The 21,355-nt window shown below is 38.3% G+C and overlaps 1 protein-coding gene across 1 annotated transcript in view; it reads right to left on the reverse strand.

Annotated features, from left to right (window-relative positions):
- The window catches only part of AK9 (adenylate kinase 9), a 135,391-nt gene that overhangs the window by 100,790 nt on the left and 13,246 nt on the right, over positions 1-21,355 (reverse strand). The window contains 6 exon segments of the mRNA XM_043592094.1: positions 1,834-1,908; positions 4,993-5,121; positions 10,042-10,230; positions 12,775-12,887; positions 20,171-20,267; positions 20,367-20,419. Coding sequence (XP_043448029.1) covers positions 1,834-1,908; positions 4,993-5,121; positions 10,042-10,230; positions 12,775-12,887; positions 20,171-20,267; positions 20,367-20,419 — 656 coding nt within the window.

The following is a 21,355-nucleotide window of genomic DNA, read 5'->3' on the forward strand; positions in this document are numbered from 1 at the left end:
GTAACTTGTTTTGGCCAATGGAATAGGCAGGTAGACCAGGGTGCCAATGACAATTGAAGCCTTAACAGGCTTAGGAAGTTTCAACCAAGGCCTATTGGAGCTTCTGCCCTCTACCTTGAGAAAAGTGTCCTGGTTTGTAAAACCCAAATTCTGGATATGTTTTGAAGGGAAAGCCTGCTTGGGTGTGGGATGTGGAAAAAAAAGAGAAGAGCAGATTGATTAGAAGAGCAGAGTGGATTAGATGCTTACTGAGAGGGGAAACCTGTGACAGGAGTGTATCTGGGGCAGGTGGTGGTGATGGTGGATCTGGGGATTCTTGTTAAATCTGAGATAACTACTAGACAGCCAATTGGATACACCGAGTAGCAGCTGATTATATAGGCATGGAATTCAGGGGAAAGGTCTGGGATAGTAACAGCACTTAGTAGGGCAGACAGAAGAGTGCAGAAGGAGCGAGGTCAGGGATTCTCCAGCTCTACAGATGAGAGAGTGTAGAATGTTCAGTGAAGTAGAATGGACTATACAGTGTGGAGTATATTCTTTATTTTAAAAAAAAGCTTCATTGAGATACATTCCACATAAGTATCATTTATCCATTTAAATTATAGCATGGCTAAAATTAAATGGTTTTTAGTATATTTAGATTTGTGCACTCATCACCACAATTAATCCTAGAACATTTTAATCACCCCAAAAAGAAATGCTTTATCCATTAGTAATCACTTCACATTCATCCCGAGATCTCCCATTGTGGCAACCCTCACCCCAAGCAACTGCTGATCTATTTTCTATTTTGATCGATCAGCCTATTTTGGATATTTTATATAAAAGGAATCATACAGGACCTTTTGTAACTTTTATTTTACCGAGTAGGTGTTCAAGATTCATCCATGTGGTAGCATGTATCAAAACTCCATTCTGTTTTATTGCCAAATAATATTCCACTGTATAGGTACACCACATTTTATTTGTCCATTCATCAATATGTGGACATTTGGCTTGTTTCAACATTTTGGCTATTGTGATTAGTGCTGCTATGAACCTTCATGGACAAGTTTTTGTTTGAACACCTGTTTTCAACTATTTTGGCTATAGATACCAAGGGGCTGATTGCTGAGTCATGTGGTAATTCCATGGTTAGCTTATTGAGGAACTACCAAACTATTTTCCAAAGTGGCCACACCATTTTCCAATCCCACCAGCAATATATGAAGGTTCCAACTTTTCCACATCGTCACCAACACTTACTACTTTGTTGTTTTTTTTTTAAATGTTAGTCATTTTAGTGATGTGAAGTGGTATCTCATTATGGTTTTGGTTTGCATTTCCCTAATGGCTCCTGTTAAGCATCTTATCATGTGCTTATTGGCAGTTATTTGAGACACTTTTTGTCACACAGAGATTAAAAAAAATTTTTTTTAACATTTATTTATTTTTGAGACAGAGAGAGACACAGCATGAGCAGGGGAGGGTCAGAGAGAGAGGGAGACACAGAATTCGAAACAGGCTCCAGGCTCTAGCTGTCAGCCCAGAGCCCGATGCGGGGCTCGAACTCACAGACTGCGAGATCCTGACCTGAACCGAAGTCGGACGCCCAACTGACTGAGCCACCCAGGCGCCCCGTCACACAGAGATTTTAAATTCAAATGTACTTTTGATTTAAATATGGATAGATGAATAGATATAACATCAAATTTTTAAGTGTCAAAAGGAATTTTTCAAACAGACTAAAATGTAAATATATTTTTGATATTTATGAAGATAAGTACAATCCAGTCAGTAACTTTTTGATTTTCCAAACTGTGGGATATTCTTACTAAACATCGCACTTACCATGAAGAGCTCCTCTGGGGGCTTATTTCCATCGAGCTCAATGAGATACTGGGAATTGTGTTCAGCCATTACTTCCTGAGAAAAATAGAAAAGATCCCTTATAAGCCAGATCCCTGGCAAAACTGAATATAAGATCAGAATCTTAGTATACTATGAATAAATCTTTAAAGCTAAATTGTTTGCTTTATGCATGATATAACGTGTATTATTTTAAGTGCTCTCTTGCAAAAGCCTAAACCAATCTTCTTACCATGAATTTTATTTTCTTTCTGTTTTTTTTTTCCAGTTTTTCTTTCCACCAAAGTTTTAGAGTCCTTCCAAATAGAAAATGTTTGGGGGCGTCTATCTCTCTGCATATATACATAAAATAATTTCTGCCAAACTGATAATTGTAAATGACATTGGTTTGTTCTACTTTTTATTCCCCTGGCTATGGGTGAGGTCAGTATTCAGATATCCATCTCTGAACACTGTCTAACCATAACATCTGGGCATTTTTCTATTAGATTGTTTCTTTTCTCTAACATTCATGGGAAGTCTTTAACCCATATCGATTACAAATATTTTACCTTTATTTAAAAAAAATTTTTTTTAATGTTTATTTATTATTGAGAGACAGAGACACAGCACGAACATGGGAGGGGCAGAGAGAGAGGGAGGCACAGAATCCAAAGCAGGCTCCAGGCTCTGAGCTGTTAGCACAAAGCCCGACGCAGGGCTTGAACTCACTGCGAGATCATGACCTGAGCCGAAGTAGGATGCTCAACCTACTGAGCTACTCAGGCGCCCCTCAAATATTTTACCTTTAAAGGTAAAAAAGATTCATCTCTTAACTTTGCTTATGGAATCTTCTATAAAATAAAATATTTTTATAATAAAATATATCTGTTTTCATTGTTTCTGGATCTCTTGCTTAAATTAGATTTTCTCTATCTCAAGATTATATTAATGTTCTTCTCAATTTTCTTCCATTATTTTTTGTTTTTAATATTAAAATCTAAAATCTGCCGGATTTTATGTTTGTACATTGGCAATGATGAACTCTCTTTGAGCCCTGCATTTCCAGGAAGTAGGGATGATTGAGAGGTAGGACCCATCTCTATCCTTCCTCAAGGACTCAGATAAGATCTGTCGTCATCCTTCTCCATCATTTCCTAAGACTCGAGGATATCCCCTTTGCTTACCTGCCTTCATCCATAAAACCCCAGGTCTCCCTTTCTTTTCCTTGATGAGAAGGTTCTCATTAATGAATGTTCTCCTTATTGCAATAATCTGAACAAATCATCTCCTTAATTGTGCAGGCATTTTGTTTTTCACAATATTATGTGAGGTTGGGTTCTAAGCCCTTCTTTTTCTTTTAGACAGCACATTATGCCAATATTATTTATTTAAACATAAATAGCCATGTTCTTGGGGCGCCTGGGTGGCTCAGTCGGTTAAGCGCCGACTTCGGCTCAGGTCATGATCTCACGGTCCGTGGGTTCGAGCCCCGCGTCAGGCTCTGTGCTGACAGCTCAGAGCCTGGAGCCTGTTTCGGATTCTGTGTCTCCCTCTCTCTGAGCCTCCCCCGTTCATGCTCTGTCTCTCTCTGTCTCAAAAATAAATAAATGTTAAAAAAAAAATAAAAAAAAAATAGCCATGTTCTGAACAAGGAAGTACATAATGCTTTTCTGGATTTCAGATTCTTTTCTTAAGCAGGATTATTAAGAGTGGACTTACTAAGCCAAAGTATAAGACTAAAGATGCATGTACCACATCAGACCAGGAGTCAGGTTGGGATTCAAAGACAGGCAAGAATGAGGACTTGGCCTTGGTGAAGCAAGATATAAACCAGAAAATGATGCTCCCACTTGCTTTCCTCATGTCTTTTGGAGGAGCACTGAATTTTGGTGATCTTGGCCTCCAAAGTGAATTGACACCTGAGCCAGGTCAGAGGAGACTAGAATTGCAGGCTCCTACCTTTTATGGCTTTCCCCACTTTCCTCTACACACACCGGGACACTGGAATTACCATAAAAGGCAATTATTTTACTATTCAGCAAGTGTCATGTTGGCTTAAAGTCTAGTTTTGGCTTCCAGGATGGAAGACCTGGTCCTTATCCTTAAAAAGACTATCTCATGCCCATGAATGTAGTTTTCTAATTTTCTGAATCTGATTTTAATTATGCTTTATTTCACACCCAATGCCAGCCACTTAAGGAGTCTGCAGGATATTTCTGTTGAAGGAAGAAAGAACATGATAGATAGACATGCAAATTACTCTTAAGAAGCAAAATTTAAAGGCCAGGGATAGAAAAGGAGGTAGGGAGGAATAAGTCATACATAAGAAAACAATTAAATTTGGCTCCTCTTTTGGGGTGGACAATGAAAATGAAAACGATCCACTCATTTGCCTTTAAACACATATAAACTTCATAAAAAAGCATGAAATAGATTCTTTTAGTTTCTCTATCAGATGGGAAGAGGCAATGTGAGTCCTATTTTTTTATTTGTCTTTGTACCCTGTTGCTCAGCATGGTGTGTGGCCAAATACCCAAATCTGATGTTTGTTGAATATCTCCAACACAAATTTGGCAGAATCTATCCTGGACTTTAGACCATAATCAAATATGCTTTTCACAAATTGTAACTTTAGTAATCACATTTTTAAAATGCTAATTATTTTAATTAAAACTGTCTTATTCTAATATGTAATGGCCTTAATCATGTTTATATGTAATCAGCTTTGAATGAGATAACCATAGAAACCAATCTGGGGATAATTTTTTAGATTGCAATTTAAATAAACGAACAGTTTCTTTTAAAATGTACAGCTGTTTTGATAAATCCATAAATTATAGATTGAAAATGTCTTTATAAAATAGTCTCTTAACATGGGTTTTCCAACTTCTGACCATAAATAAATTCCTGTAGTGACTTTTGAAAAATGTGGTTCATATATCACTTTTCAACAATACTGCTGCTTATTAAGAGTAAAATAATATTGTCTTGTGAAACAGCCTTTGGAATGCAAGCTTAATTCTAATAGCATTCTATCAAACTAAGTGGTGAAGAATCAGATAGATAATACAGGGGGATGAAAAAATGTGAAAGCTATTTCATCAGTGATAGAACACAAATATCAATATTCCCATTTTCATCAATATATCTTGTTCTTACTTCTAAAGAATGAAGAATTAGTTCCTTGTAAAGTTTAACAACGTTCTCAATATTTTCCAAATAATCCTCAGGTCTCTGGACTACGTGTTGAAGAATTTCAGCCACCATCTGCATTTCTGCAATAAATGCCTAAATGAAAAAGATGAGATTTTTAACATCTTTATGTTAATGATTACTTAATCCACAAGCCATGTCATCCCTCCCTCCTTACACTTACAAGCCATTTTGGGGTGAGAGAAGCAGGTAGAAGGGAGACTGAGGATTTTTATTTAAGAGACACTGAATACCGTAAGGGGTCTTTATCAGATGGAATAAAACTTTAAATTAACTTGGATACTTATTTATTTATTTATTTATTTGCTCCTCAAGAAGTAGGGAAGAGTAAGGGAAGAATATCTGATTTTTTTTTTCAACGTTTATTTATTTTTGGGACAGAGAGAGACAGAGCATGAATGGGGTAGGGGCAGAGAGAGAGGGAGACACAGAATCGGAAACAGGCTCCAGGCTCTGAGCCGTCAGCCCAGAGCCCGACGCGGGGCTCTAACTCACGGACCGCGAGATCGTGACCTGGCTGAAGTCGGATGCTTAACCGACTGCGCCACCCAGGCGCCCCAAGAATATCTGATTTTTAGAGAGAATGAAGAAATCAGATTTACTGAGCTTCCAGTTCGTTCATTCATTCATTCATTCATTCATCAATTCACTCATTGATGAGTGTCAGGCACTGTTCTAGGAGCTTGAGATAAGACAGTGAACAAAATCAGCTAAGAGCCTGGGGCTCACAGAGCGCACATTCCAGCTGGGGAAGACAGAGCACAAACAAGTAGACAAGTAAATACAAAATGTGTTGGGTGGTGATAAGGACTAGGGGGAAAAATGCAGGGTGGAGGAGACGGAGAGTGATGGGTAAAAGTGCTATTTTATATCAGGTGGTCATGAAAGGGTTCTCTGAAGAAGTGACATTTGAAGGCAGAGGGAATCATACACATTAAAGTTCTCAGCCCAAGGCCTCATTGGTGTTAAAGATCATATTTATCCTACTATTTATAATTTGTTATCTAATTTCTAATTCTAGTTTTTACAAATGCACATACATCTGCATTTTATACTATTTGAATCATGTTATCTATCAAAGAAGCCACTTTATAACCTTTTTGTAATGTCTTACATACTGTTTTAATGGTCGAATAATAGATTAATATCCCTAAATACATGATTATTTGATCATTATTCTATAGTTGAACAAGAATATTTCAAGTTTTTCATAAGTATAAATAACATTTCACCAAATAGTTTTGTAGATAAATCTTTATATTGTTAATATTCTTCCTTAGAAGAGTTCCTAAAAGTAGAATTACTGGACCAAAGATTACACATTTCAAAATGGCTTAATATACACTGACTTTTTCAAAAGATGCTATTTTTCTTTTCTCTCTAGCAGAGGGCTAGACAGGCACACTTGTGTGTCCAGTTAGGACACAGCTTATTAGGCACCTACTGTATGCCAAGCACTGTTACAAGCACAGGGGATATAGTCCTTGCTGCATAGAGCTTACTTTGGGCGGACACATAATAAGCAAGTAAACAAAGAACATAATTACAGAAAGCGGTAAGTGCTGTGAGGAAGATAAAGCAGAGGAAAGAGGTAGGCCTGTGCTGTCCAGCACAATAGCTGCTAGCCATACAGACCTACTGAGCACGTGAAATGCGGCAAATGTGAATTGGAATGCACCACATTTCAAAAACTTAGCATGAAAAAGAGATGTCTCTCTCAGAATCTTTATGTTGATTATGTTTACATAATATTTTGGATATATTAGATTAAATAAAATATATCATTGAAATTATTTTCACCTGTATCTTTTTGCTTTTTAAAAAAAGTGTCTACTAGCACATTTAAAGTTACATATGGTGGGACTACATTTCCATCACAGTGCTGGGATATATGGTCTCTTCCTGGATGGTCTCTGAGGATGTTATCCATGGAGTGGGACCTGGGCAAGGAGAAGGTGCAGGCACACAAAGGTCTGGAAGAGAGCGTGGTAGGTAGAGGGAAGAGGAAACAGTAAGTGCAAAGGCTGGAGGTGAGGTTGAGTCCAGAATAGGTGACGACTACTGGAAGGCCAATGGAATAGCTGGAATACAATGAACACGCAGGGAGAGACAGCCAGGGAGGGATAAGATCAGGGGGCCAGGTCCATGGCCTTGTAAGCCATGCGAGGGTGTTTGAATTTTCCTCTACAGGTAATAGAAAGTCACTAAGGGTCATATTTTTATTTTTTTATTTTTATTTTTTTTATGTTTATTTATTTTTGAGAGAGAAAGTGAGTGTGAGAGGCAGAGGAGCAGAGAGAGAGGGAGACACAGAATCCAAAGCAGGCTCCAGGCTCTGAGCTGTCAGCACAGAGCCCGACGTGGGGCTCCAACTCACAAACTGTGAGATCATGACCTGAGCCAAAGTTGGATGCCCAACTGACTGAGCCACCCAGGCTCCCCAAGGGTCATATTTTTAAAACAAGGCTCTGGCTTTTGCAAAGAATGGAATGGATGCGGAGGGTCAAGGAAAGTGGAAGCCAAGAGAACATATACAAAGCTATTACAGCAGTTAAGGCACATTGTTTATATTTATGTATATATAAGGGTGAACGCTTTCATGCCGATATTGGCCATCAACCCAAGGGGGGCAGCATGTTTGCATGTTTGACTTCTGAACATGGCTGTGCTTCTAGGCAGACATCGTAGCAAACCAGGCCCCTGGGACTGAGTTCAGTCTGAGGACGTTAATTTGATTATATCCCACAGCATTGGCCTACATTGTGTTTTTGAAATTTTGGATTAGTTGCCAACTACTTTTATTTTTAAATGCTGATTTCGGATTCTCTGGAGAAACCACACCACCTGGTAAGAATAGGTTGGCATTGGGGCGCCTGGGTGGCGCAGTCGGTTAAGCGTCCGACTTCAGCCAGGTCACGATCTCGCGGTCCGTGAGTTCGAGCCCCGTGTCGGGCTCTGGGCTGATGGCTCAGAGCCTGGAGCCTGTTTCCAATTCTGTGTCTCCCTCTCTCTCTGCCCCTCCCCCGTTCATGCTCTGTCTCTCTCTGTCCCAAAAATAAATAAACGTTGAAAAAAAAAAAAAAAAGAATAGGTTGGCATTCCCACCTGACAATAGTTGTCTGGGCTGGAGCTGAGAGGCAACTGTCCTCTGAAGAAGGGCATGAACCCTCTAGCTGTCCAGTGGAACTTCCTGCAATAATGGAAATGTTGTGTACCTGTGCTGTCCAATTTGGAAGACACAGCCATATTTGGTCATGAGCACTTGAAATATGGCTAGTGTTACTAAGAGAAACTAAATTTTAAATTTTATATCATTTAAATTAATTTGAAGTTAAATAGCCACATAGGACTAGTGGCTACTATATTGAATAGTGTAGTCCTAGCCTACCCCAGTCCTCACTCTTCCTGATTATGTTCCTGACCGACATCACAAACTGACATAACTGCGACCCCTGTAACTAAGTGGGCTGTGACTCCTCTATCTCACTATCTTTGATTTAAGATGGTGTGCTTTATTCATACTAAAATGACCCACTTTTATTCCCATTTGCTATGAGGTTTTCTTTTTTAAAAAGAAAATATAGAATAGATGTTGGCTATGGCCTAGTGCCTTATTTGCACAGGGAAGATTCTTTTAGCTTTTGAAATGGTTTTAAAAATTGAGATATGGGGCGCCTGGGTGGCTCATTCAGTTGAGCGTCTGACTTCGGCTCAGGTCATGATCTTGCAGTTTGTAAGTTCAAGCCCCACATCGGGCTCTTGCTGACGGCTCAGAGCCTGTTTAAGAGTCTGTGTCTCCCTCTCTCTCTCTCTACCCCTCCCCCACTTGTGCTGTTTTTCTCTCTCAAAAATAAATAAAGATTAAATTAAAAAAATAAAAATTGAGGTATAATTGACATAGAATATTAGATTCACTTCAGGTGTACAGCATAATGATTCAATATTTGTATATATTGAGAAGTGACCACCATAATAAGTCTGGTTAACATTCATCACCATACACAGTTACAACGTTTTTCTTGTGACGAGAACATTTAAGATCTACGACTAAAGAACAATGTCAAAGATTCATTTAACCCACTAGTGAGGAAACCAACAGGATGACAAAGCTGAGGTATATCTTATCACTGAAATAAGACTGCAAAGTTGCATATGAATGTACGCTTAATATCTTATGAGTCAATAAAATTGTAACCTTTGAGGGTTATCTTTTTTACTGGACAAATGATTTGCAATGTATCCATCTATAAGTTAATATCTGACTTTGCCCTAGTAGAAATACTATTTATTTATAATACATTTATAATAAATTGTAAATTGTAGCAATTACAAAAATATATGAAGGTCTTTAAAAATTATAAATTAATTTATAACAGAGATCACAGGTATATTTCAGTACAGCAGGGATTGGCAAACTGTGGCCCACATGCCCCGGTGGACCAAATCCAGCCCATCACCTGTTAACAGATTTCTTCACATCAAATTTTCCCTCATTAAGTCATGGTAGAAAATTCTTTTGATGCCCCATTGCATTATGCTGACTTTAGGATTATTATAATAACATGTATACGTGAATTGGGCTTTTGATTTTTGTTTCATGTGCTCTTTGCTAGACATTGGAATTGGGATTATGTTAATTTCATAAACTGGATTATGCCTGGGCTACTTGCTCCTCATATTACCCTTTGTTTTTTATTGCTCTGACTTCTCATTCTAGCTTGCATAGTGCTTGACACACAGTAGGTGACAAATCAGTCTCTGTTGCTATGACATGAAGCTGATTAGCTGTCAGGATGTGGAAGGACTTCCATATTGACAAGAAGGTTGAACTTGACGGCCTCTAGATTATGATCTAGTAGTTCTTAAAAACATGAAATATTTTTTCTATTTCCTCCAGACTTAACGAAAATTTAAAGGAAATGTAATTTTCTCTATCCTTGCTATTGTTTAATTGTAGCAAATTTAAAAGTGTAGTATATGGTATTGGGATGTTACCTCTTCTTCTTCTTGCTCTTCTTCCTCTTCCCCTTCCTCTTCTCCTTTTCCTTCTTTTTGGGCTTCTTTCCTCTTTTTCCTGCGATTTTCAATGACTTCAGGATCCCACTGATCTCTTCTGTATATGTACCCTGTACTACTGTGCTGCCTTTGCCCAGAAATTCTTTGGCATAAATCGTAGTCGGGGCACTAAGGAACAACATTAGTAATTTTAACAAGCATCTTCAGTGATTCCGATGCTAACAGTGCATGCACCACACTTTAAGAAACAAAGGAAGCAGGAAACTTTAGAACCTTCCTTGTTCATTTTCTGATTTCTTTAGGCCATCTCCATGTGGAGATGGGATGGGTATTTATTGAGGCCAGACTTCTACAGGCTTCCTAATTTTTCACAAGAAAGGTTTCAATCCACTCAGATCATCTTTATAATGTGTATTTGCCCTTCCTTACTCAGCAACCCAGAATAACCATACTGTGGGCCCTTGACAGAGATGACTGCCTTCAGCTGTCTCCTATTTTCACTTGCAGAAACTGACTACCATAAGGGTGAGTCTGAAGGACATGCCTCAGAGCAGTGGTCTTCAAACTTCAATGGGCATCAGACTCATGTACAGGGCTTTGCAACACAGATAGCTGAATGCCACTCCCTAGAGTTCTTGACTCATTTTGGGGTGGTTTCTGAGAATATGTTTTTCTAACAAACTTCTGAGGGCTGCTGGTGCAGTTGGCTCTGGGACCGTACTCTGCGAACCACTGCTATAGTAGATCACTGGCCCTTTGCCATCTTTTTTTTTTTTTTTTTGTAATACAGACCCCTTGAGAATAGGAGGAAAGCCATTGGCTTTTGCTTCAGAAAAGCAGACATACACAATAAAATAATTTCATATTATTATAATTTATGTATTATTAATATAATTAAATGTTATTATTTCATAGATGCTTAAGGTTTCATAGATCCCAGGCTAAGAATTTCTGCTCTAGAAATTCCAAGATTTATGCCCAAATAAGGACAAACCATCAGAGAAATGTGTGTTGTACTGAGCTCTGTCTCACATTGGGCCTCTGATGACATTCTAGTCATAGAAAACTTCCTTGGATACCCACTATCACACTTAAAACATAAAAACGGTGAAGGGCTTCATTCTCTATGTTAACGATCTTTTATATTGAGACCCATGTAAGATATTTCTCTTATTTAAAATTTTAATTCTAATTCCTCTCATTTTGTTTCTTCCTGAGGAGTGGCTTGTCTTTTCATGGACAATGTGAATTTTATATAAATGGTCACATTTCCTCTTTCTACTTTGGCTTATCAAACTCAGAAGTTATGCCCCAAATTTAGTAAACATTTGGAGGGTAATGGTCTGTATATCTGTACACTCTTGTTCTATACAATCTATGTTTTCCAGGGCTTAGACTTTATATTTGGTTTTAGTTGTCTGAGATCTTTTCTTCTCTCCCTTAGACACACGTTCACATGTGTGACACTCTCAAGGTCCATGCAGGAATTCTGATTGGTCTCCAATCACGACCTGTGGCAGGCTGCAGATTATACCACGCTCAGCACTGCAATACCTCTTCTCTCTCACAGCTAACCCTAACACACTCCCGGGTCCCAACATCTGAGCTGAGAATCATCCCATTTATCTTGAGCTGTCAAAACTTTTGGGGAACCAGGCAGTTATGAATATAAAAGCTTATAATCAATTTTCATATAAACAAACAGACTTGGCCTCACTGAAGTCTTATCATTCTCACATAAAGCAGTTACTATTTTTGTAAAGAAGAAATCGAGTCTCTTAAATGTGATTTGCCAAATTCTGTTGATAGAGAGATTGGGGATAGGACTCAGCCTGACTCTTAATCAAGGCTGAATGATGTTCTTTAACATTCATATGACCAAATCATTTGCTCCTTCTTTCATTGTATTTAATTGTCAAACTTATCAGGTGTCTACTAGGTACACTATCTTGTGCTAGTTGATGTTTATATGAGTAAGACATAGTTCTTGCCTTCGAGTAGGGCAGAGTCCAGAAGAAAACAATTACAATATAATAACATATTATGATAAGGAGAGCAATGTGAGTGGTCATCAGAGAAGTATTTAACTTTCCTGTAGTAAAGTATAGGGGACATGGAGGAAGAGAGAGGTAGAGGAGGTGGAGGGAGAGAGAGAAGGAGAAAGTGAGAGTGAAAGAGAAAGAATGAGAGAGAATGAGTTAGTTAATATGTGTGTTGGCGTGGAAGAGGTGGTCATCAGGGAAACAGATGATGCCTGAACTGACTTTCAAAAGATGACTATGATTAAGCCTATTGAAAAGGCCGGGAGGGAATTTCCTTTGGATGGAGCTGCAGGTGTAAAAGCACAGAGGCATGAGAAGGAATAACTCAGTCCCTATGATTGATACATAAATTGTTATTTCCTTGGGGCGCCTGGGTGGCTGGGTGGAGTAAGCATCTAACTTCGGCTCAGGTCACGATCTCATGGTTCTGAGATCTAGCCTCACATTGGGCTCTGTACTGACAGCTCAGAGCCTGCTTAGCTCTCCTGCCCCCCTTTATCTATGCCCTTCCCTTGCCCGTTCTCTCTCTCTTTCCTCAAAAATAAACAAACATTTAAGACACTGGACACTTAAACAGTTATTTCCTTAACTACTTAGTATTTTTGAAGATACTCCTTGAATTCCACCACTGTTAAAAAGAATGGTTCGCTATGGTAGAAAAACAACTTACCTTAATATTGATTATTATATCAGGTTTCAAATTTAAATTTTTAATTAATTCTATTTGCTGCAAAGTAGTTATGGCATCCTGTGAAAGTGATGGTAGTTCAGTGACAATATAACCTGTTGAATAAAATATAATTTTTAAAGTTTTCTAATGCCACCAATATATGAGAGCATGGATTTGTTATTACTTTGTAAATCTCATTTGCTTATTGATGAATATTAATGTAGATCTTAAAATCATCTGTCAAATATTTTTAATTAATAGTTAAGTTTATTGCCACATGAAGTATAACTATGAATAATGTTTTTCTGATAATAAATAAAATCACTGAGCTGGGAGGAAACATCTTAAAAAATTCCAAATCAATTTCTTTTCAGCACATGAGGGGCCTAGGGAAGGAAATTCCATGCTAGTAATTCTTTGAACAGTTAGGAAAGCCCTGTGATGATGGTAAGGGTATACTATAGGGGTTGTGTAGTATATTCTTTTCTTTCTAAAGCTAGCATCTTATAATAGAATATATACGTACGTAATATTTATATAAGTTATGGGGAGTAATGAAACACCAATGAACCTCCTCATACAGTTTAAAAACCAGAACATTATCAACATGATTTTTGCTTAGTACACTTACTGGCTTGCATTCCTACCCAGAAAACTAAATCTTCTCATGGAAATTCACCCTGTTTGCCATCATCACATTAATTTCCTTAATATATTTCTTTAATTATGTCACTCTCATGCTTGAGAAAATTTTCTCTTGTTAATAAAGTCTCAATTTTCTCAGAATTAAAGGACTTAGGTCAATTTTTCTCCTGTTTTAATAGGACTTTTTTTTTCTTGAAAGAACGGACAAAAATTATGGTTATTCAGCTTTGGATATTTGGCAGACATTTTATAAAAAGTGAATGGAGTGAGCTGGTCATTTCAACTGACAGTATTTGTTGCCAATTATAAAATTCAAGCAAAAACTCAAATTTTAGAAAACATGTATCTATTGCCATAAGCTTTACAACTTCCTGATTTTTAAAACTTTTCTTGATGATGGGGGTGCCTGGGTGGCTCAGCTGGTTAAGCACCTGACTTTGGCCAGGTCATGATCTCATGGTTCATGGGTTCAGGCCCTGCATCAGGCTCTGTGCTGACAGCTCAGAGACTGGAGCCTGCTTCAGATTTTGTGTCTCCCTCTCTCTCTGCCCCTCGCCTGCTCATGCTCTGTCCTCTCTCTCTCAAAAAATGAATAAATATCAAAAAAATTTTTTCTTAAACTTTTCTTGATGAACTTGGTGGTGAAATTAACAAAAGTGATATTCTGGTATTGTATAATGAAAAGTGTTGACATTTGGAAGATCTGCACAACTCAGTGAACTAATATTTTCCTAATAATTACTGCATAGTACACCTCCAAATCATGCATGCATTCCAAGTTCAAGGTAGACCAATGGATTTTTATTTATTTATTTATTTTAAATGGTTATTTATTTTTGATAGAAGGGGAGAGAGAGAACAAGCAGGGGACGGGCAGAGAGGGGAACAGAGGATCTGAAGCAGGCTCTGTGCTGACAGCAGAGAGCCCCATGCAGGGCTCAAACTCAGGAAGCCTGAGATCATGACCTAAGCCGAACTCAGATGCTTAACTGACTGAGCCACTCAGGTGCCCTTAGACCAACGGATTTTAATGTAACAGAGTTAGAAAATGTCCTTGATATGGTTTCAGATTCTATAATGTAAATAACCTTTAAGAAACTTACCCTTGGTGAGTTTTGATGTAGGATCAATTATTCTAAAGGCTATTAAAATATACTTTCCTTTTCTAACTACGTATCTGTGAAACTGGGTTTTCCTCATACATTTCAACAGAAACAATGAATTGCAACAGATTAAGCAGAAGGAGACAGGAGAACCCAGCCAGCTAGGTCTTCTCTTAAATCAGACATTAAAGAGATTTGCAAAAATATAAAACAACACCACTCTTCTCACTAAGTTTTTTGTTTTGAAGATTACAATTATTTTTTTAATAAAATATGCTATTAATGCAAACATGTGATGTTTTGTTATGATTTTTAAACAAATATTTTAAACATTTCTTAGTTTTAATTTCTAATATGATAAATATTGATGTATATAACCCAAGTAAGCAAAAGCTCTTTTGGGGCCTCAACAAATCTTATAAGTATGAAGGAGTCTTAAAACTAAAAAGTTTGAGAACTGCTATGCAATGTCTAGAATAGTATGACTAAAGAAACAGTTATTAAGCATCTGTTGATAGATGAATGAATGTGTCTAATAAGCCAACCTCAAAATCCTCACTTGAGAACATGCTTACTACATACTCTTTTTTTCAATTTTACAAAAGCAGACCGAAAACTATCATGGCAATCCAAAATCTCATGAAATACTTAGGCATTTCTCCTAAGATTTTTCAAACACTATGTATTGGATGCTACCCAGAGAAGCAGTCCTAAGTAGTTTGACTTCAAAAGGCAGAAAGAGAGAATTATTATCTTTAGTTTTGGATATATGAGCTATAATTATGATTCCCTCCAGTCTTGATACAATCTTTAATTTCCAACTTGGCTTATTCGTTTGCTTTTGCTGTTGTCTTTAAAAGACTGAAATATGGTCATATTCTAAGGCATCCATTCTTTTTATTATTTTTTTATTCTCAAGTTAGTTAACATACAGTGTAGTCTTGGTTTCAGGAGTAGAATCCAGTGATTTATCCCTTACATATAACACCCAGTGCTCATCCTAACATGTGCCCTCCTTAATGCCCATTACCTATTTACCCCATTCCCATCAACCCTCAGTTTGTTCTCTGTATTTAAGACTCTCTTACGGTTTGCTAAGGCATCCATTCTATTCAAGGTTCCTTAAATGAACCCAACACACTCCTGCAAAAATTTAGCTACTACATGCATTGGCACTGTCTCGGGAACTGGGCCAGACCTTTCTCCACTTGCCTCCTCCTGCTGTTCTTGCTTTTTGTTCCCCTGGCTTCCCCCTTCCCTAGTTTGGTTTGGATTCTATTGCTAAATTATCCTCCACTTGATTAACAACATTATTGGAACTTGTCAAGGTATTGAGATGTGATGGCTGGCATTAAGCCATCACATTTTGAGGGTGAGTACTGTGGTGAAGGGGACTGCATGGCCTAGCCCTAGGTTGAATTCAACTCTTGTCCAGATCATCTCTCCTGATCAGATATTGCCAGAGAACATCAGTCTCCAGAGTTCATGTCTTCCTCTTCTAAACAACAGGGGGATTACACAATACTTCTGTCCCTCTCATTCCCTCTGCTGGCAATGCTGCCCAACATCTGTGTATTACAAATGAATGATGGAAGCTTGACACTCTGTGTGCTGTGCTCATCAGCACCCTGTGTATTACTACAATCGCTGCCAGTGCTTGAACAGCTTATCAGGCATTCCAAGTGCAACTGTTTGTAGGTATCCTAAACCTCAGGTGTACATGTATATTGGAATGAGTTTAAAACTTGGTCTCTTTTGGGGCGCCTGGGTGGCTCAATCAGTTAAGCATCCGACTTCGGCTCAGGTCATAATCTCATGGTTCACAAGTTCAAGCCCCGTGTCGGGCTCTGTGCTGACAGCTCAGAGCCTGCAGCCTGCTTCAGAGTCTGTCTCTCTCTCTCTGCCCCTTCCCTGCTCATGGTCTGTCTTTCTCTCTCGAAAATAAAATTAAAAAAACTTGCTCTTTCCTAGTGGAAGCAGCAGAAAAATGGGTTGTTTCCATGGTGTTTGGTTCTCACCTGATAGGCCAGTATTTGGGCTGCCTGAATTTTCTGAGTGATGCGTTTTAGGGCTTTACCCATTGAGAGGTAGCCAGTATCATAATATCCAGACCCTAGGAATGTATCTATGGAAGAGATGTGGGAGAGTGGAAGAGCTTAGTTCTCTAGACCCAATTCTGGAAAGACATCATGAGGATACTTCCTGATAGATGGACCAGAGCTGCCAACCCCACTGCCAACCTCTCTAATCCCAGAGACATGTGTGGAGATGGAAGCATAGATGAGGACTTCCCCTCCGTGTCCCATATCTCCTTGACACCATTACCAAGCCCTTACCCTCAATGCTGAAGATGGAGGAATGAAAGACCTCACACCACTCCTTGCTACAAGGCTCTGATGTACTATCATGGGCAGAATAGACACTCAGCAGTCTAGTGCTCAGCCTACATCACCCCCACCAAGGAAAAGCTGAAATACTGTCCATATGGCTGCCCAGGGGGAACTGACTGGCCCATGCCATCACTTTGTCCTCACTTCCTGGTTCAGTAGAATGAATTCCCACTTTTGCAAAACTGAAGATGGCATGCTACTGCTTTCAGACTGAAGTGACGCGAGATTCAGAGACATCAGGTAACTTATGTCCATCCAGCCCTAATATATACCTGATGTCATGCCAGCCTGTTATGAGCGGATACACTGGTGACCAATGACTTCCAAGACAATCTACTATGTGATACACCTGGGGCAGGGAATGCCCAGATTAGGGCTGTCTATCACTTACTGGACGAGTTTTCTGGAGTCCAGAAACAGGGAGCAAAAAGGGACTTCTTAGGATGCCCAGGCATTGGCTCTACCTTTTTCTCTTGGGTGAGGATGTAGTTCAAGGAAACTAATTTTGGCCCAAGGCCAACACAGCATGACAGGTTGTGAATGAAAGGATTATAATTATAGATTGTGTAAGTTCCTTCTAAATAGCTATAAAAGTTCCAAGTATAAAAGGCTCTGGTAGGGGCGCCTGGGTGGTGCAGTCGGTTAAGCGTCCGACTTCAGCCAGGTCACGATCTCGCGGTCTGTGAGTTCGAGCCCTACGTTGGGCTCTGGGCTGATGGCTCAGAGCCTGGAGCCTGCTTCCGATTCTGTGTCTCCCTCTCTCTCTGCCCCTCCCCCGTTCATGCTCTGTCTCTCTCTGTCCCAAAAATAAATAAAAAACGTTGAAAAAAAAATTTTTTTAAAGGCTCTGGTATAGAAAAAAAAAATAAGATTCAATCTGGCAATACTCTACTGGGCAGTGTTCCCAGCAGTGCACATCTATCTGTCTTTAGGGATTTTAGAGTCATCAATTACCCAGCCTCACCTAGACCCTGGCCAGAGTTAATATCCCTGTTTTGAAAGCTCTTCACTTCCAATTTTGTTTCAATTTTTGTTTCTACCAGGCTGTTGGGTAGGACTAGACATCAGAAAGAATTCTTGCTGAGCAGAGACTTTTAAACTGCATTTAGTAGAGTGCAAGGTTGCACAGAAATTCCTCTGGGGACGTTACACAATAGGTGAGGGGAGTCTGGGCAGAAGAGGCTCTAGGTCCTGCCCCCACTACAGCCTTTAAATGAGCCCAGTTGTGCATGCCTAGAGCACAGGCATGCAATTACATGCTGAGAGTGTGGCCCTCAGATTCAAGAAATCACTTATACTGCCAGCTCCCAGGACACACACCAGTGCACAGCATGTCTAGGGGAAAGAGGAATACATTAAATGCTATGAGGGGATGCAGTCAGCAAAATCCAGAATGTAGGAAACTCTTATTAAACACATATAACTAGCTTTTTCAAAAAAGAAAACACAAGGTGATAGAAAGAGGTAGAGGGCATTTATACATTAAAAGGGATTTGAGACATACCAATCAATTGCAATGCGTGAAACTTGGTTGGATCCTGCTTCCAAAAACAAAACACAACAAAACAAAAATAAAAAAAAACAAAACTCAAAAATCAGCTAGAAAAAGAAAATATACAAGGCAAATAATGACATCACAGAGTGATTAGTAGGTGATTTACTATTAATTTTTTAGGTATGGTAATGTGAAACTAGGTTTAAAATAGTCCTTAACTTTCTGAGATACATACTAAAGCATTTAAAGATGAACTGATATGATATGAATTAGTTTCAAAATAAAGTAGGTTTGGGACAAATGTGGGTAGGAGTTTACATAAAACAAGATTAGATGAGAGTTATCATTGAAGCCGGGTGATGGATACATGGGGGGAATTTTATATAATCTCTTTACTTTTGTTTGACATTTTCCATAAGAGGTTAAAAAGGTTATGACCATCATAAATGGCATAGCTGAGTAGGTTTATTTTTTCATTTTTTTCTTTCTCTTTTTGCCAATATTTATAAATTTATACCATCTTTGTGTTGACCATGTAAAATACTCTAAATTTTTCAAGAAGTAAGGTGTGATGAAGTGTAAACAAAAAAGATATTTGCTTACCTATCTGTATGATTGTGTCAGTTTCAATCATTATGATTTTTAAGGTCACTTATTGACCTGTGTTGGAATTCTGTCATTGTCCTTTTTACCTTTTTACTCATTTAACCTCCCACATTCTGGGTGTTTTTCCCAAGTTTATCCTCTTTATCACTGAACAACAGAAAGACTGATAGAGTGTAAGTATATATACAATACATATACTAGAGAGATGATATATATATATATCTATGAATGGATGGTTAGATATTGTTCATTCCATACATCATCTATATGTAGAGAAATCTTTCTACCTATAGATACGAATGATACATAGTTTGCAGTGACAAGTTGCTTTTGCTACTTCCATTATTGATTTGCTTCTGTAATCATGGTTTTTACTTTACTACATTTTATTTTTATCCCTCTATTTTAATAGTCACCATGTCTTCTCTATAACGCAGCTTTCTAAGTTTTTCTTCTTTCATTCAATAAATCTATTTCAGGTAGCTGATTTTCCTCCCAGCAAATCTTTATTCTTCTTCCTTCTTTTGCAAATGTCACAGGATTTGTTCTTTTCTGTTTAGTCATTCTGAGCTTCGGTAGTCTTTGTCTTGAGAAATTAGGCCCCAAACCCCTGCTGAGCATCTGTTTGAATGTAGAGAGACTTCTTGGGTCCAGAGTGAGAGGGTAGACTGGATAAACAGACTGAAGCCTGCCAATATCTGGAGCCAGAGGCTAAGCTGGTGCCATGCTAGTTCCCACTCCTGCCTTGTAAGTATGGGTTAATGCAGAGAAGCCTAGCCATAGACAGGACTTCGTAATAAAACTGAATGAATGGGAAAGCAGTCAGCAGAGGCTGTCACCACTGTGAGAAGTACCACAGCAGAGTGTCGATGCTTTTGCTGGATAACACGATGCTCGCAGAAGATTGAACAATTTAAACTTATCTATTTATTTACGTTACAAGGGTAGAATCTGAAGAATACTGAATAATTGAATTGAATCTGAATAATGAGGTAAACAAGCAAAGAAAAGCATCTAAACCGCTTAACTGAACTCAGGCTCTGGGATTCCTGCAAGAGGGCAAAGGAAAGAGCAACTCCAGAACTTATGTGTGCCTCAGCTAAAGCATGAATTTTAAGGCTGCTTTGATAGCCACCAATTTATAAAAATAAACATACCAAAGTGAGAAACTTCCAGGGAGTTGAGCTTCTCCAACATTAGCTTCATGACAAGTTCATCTGGAATGCTTTGACCACCGAGCAGCATTGATTGCAACTAAGAACATGCACAGATAGCACACATTAGAATATAATATATTTGTGATACAGAGCTTTTTTAAACAAAAATTCTAATAACTTTGAGACTTAGATTTACCATAACTCCTGATTCAGTTTCACTGGCAATCTGTTCTTCCAAAATTGGTAAAGCTAAAATATGAATTCAAAATGTTAGCACAAACGGATATTAGAATTGCCAAATTAAGAAACACGTTTGTGTTTATTTTTAACTTTATTTATTTTGAGAGAGAACATGTACATGAGTGGGGGAGGGGAGAGAGAGAGAGAGAGAGAGAGAGAGAGAGAGAGAATCCCAAGGAGGCTCCCTGCTGTCCACGCCAGCCTCCAACTCACAAACTCTGAGATCATGACCCCAACTGAAACCAAGAGTTGGACACTTAACCAACTGAGCCACCCAGGCACCCCATATTTGTGTCTTTTATAACTGGTAACAAAGATTAATTTTGTTACTTAAAGATTAGTTAAATATCTGTATATCACTTTAAGAGTTTACAAAACACATTTACATACATTGTGTCATTTAAGCCTATCCAAAGCATGAGGCAGCAGAAAGTATTCCATAGAGAACTTGTCTCTGCCCCTGGATAGCTAAAGGATCTTGAGGAAGCTAACCTCTTAAATGCTTTGGGCCTTGCATGCTTATGCCCTGTATCATATGCAAGAGAATATGAGGATGAAATAACATTGTGTATATGACAGTGATTTGGAAATTATAAAGTGTTACTCAAAAGAATACACTAGTATTATTAGTCCAGTTCCTTTTTTTATGTCAAACCCTTTATTTTATGTTTTCTTTTTTTCTTTTTAAGTTTTTGTTTAAACTCTGTTTAGTTACCATACAGTGCAATACTGGTTTCATAGAATTCAATGATTCATCATTTACCTACAACACCCAGTGCTCATCGTAATAGTCCAGATAATTTTATAACCACAGAGTTATATCTAGAACCCATTAATTTTGCACTCTGATTATATGAAAGGAAAGAATGCCATCAAGAAATGTGAAAATAGATAAGCACTGATTAGAAAAAGGGGCCTGAGGTTAGAATTCCAATGATTTGTTTC

The sequence above is a fragment of the Prionailurus bengalensis genome, chromosome B2 (assembly GCF_016509475.1).
Source record: "Prionailurus bengalensis isolate Pbe53 chromosome B2, Fcat_Pben_1.1_paternal_pri, whole genome shotgun sequence".
NCBI lineage: Eukaryota > Metazoa > Chordata > Mammalia > Carnivora > Felidae > Prionailurus > Prionailurus bengalensis.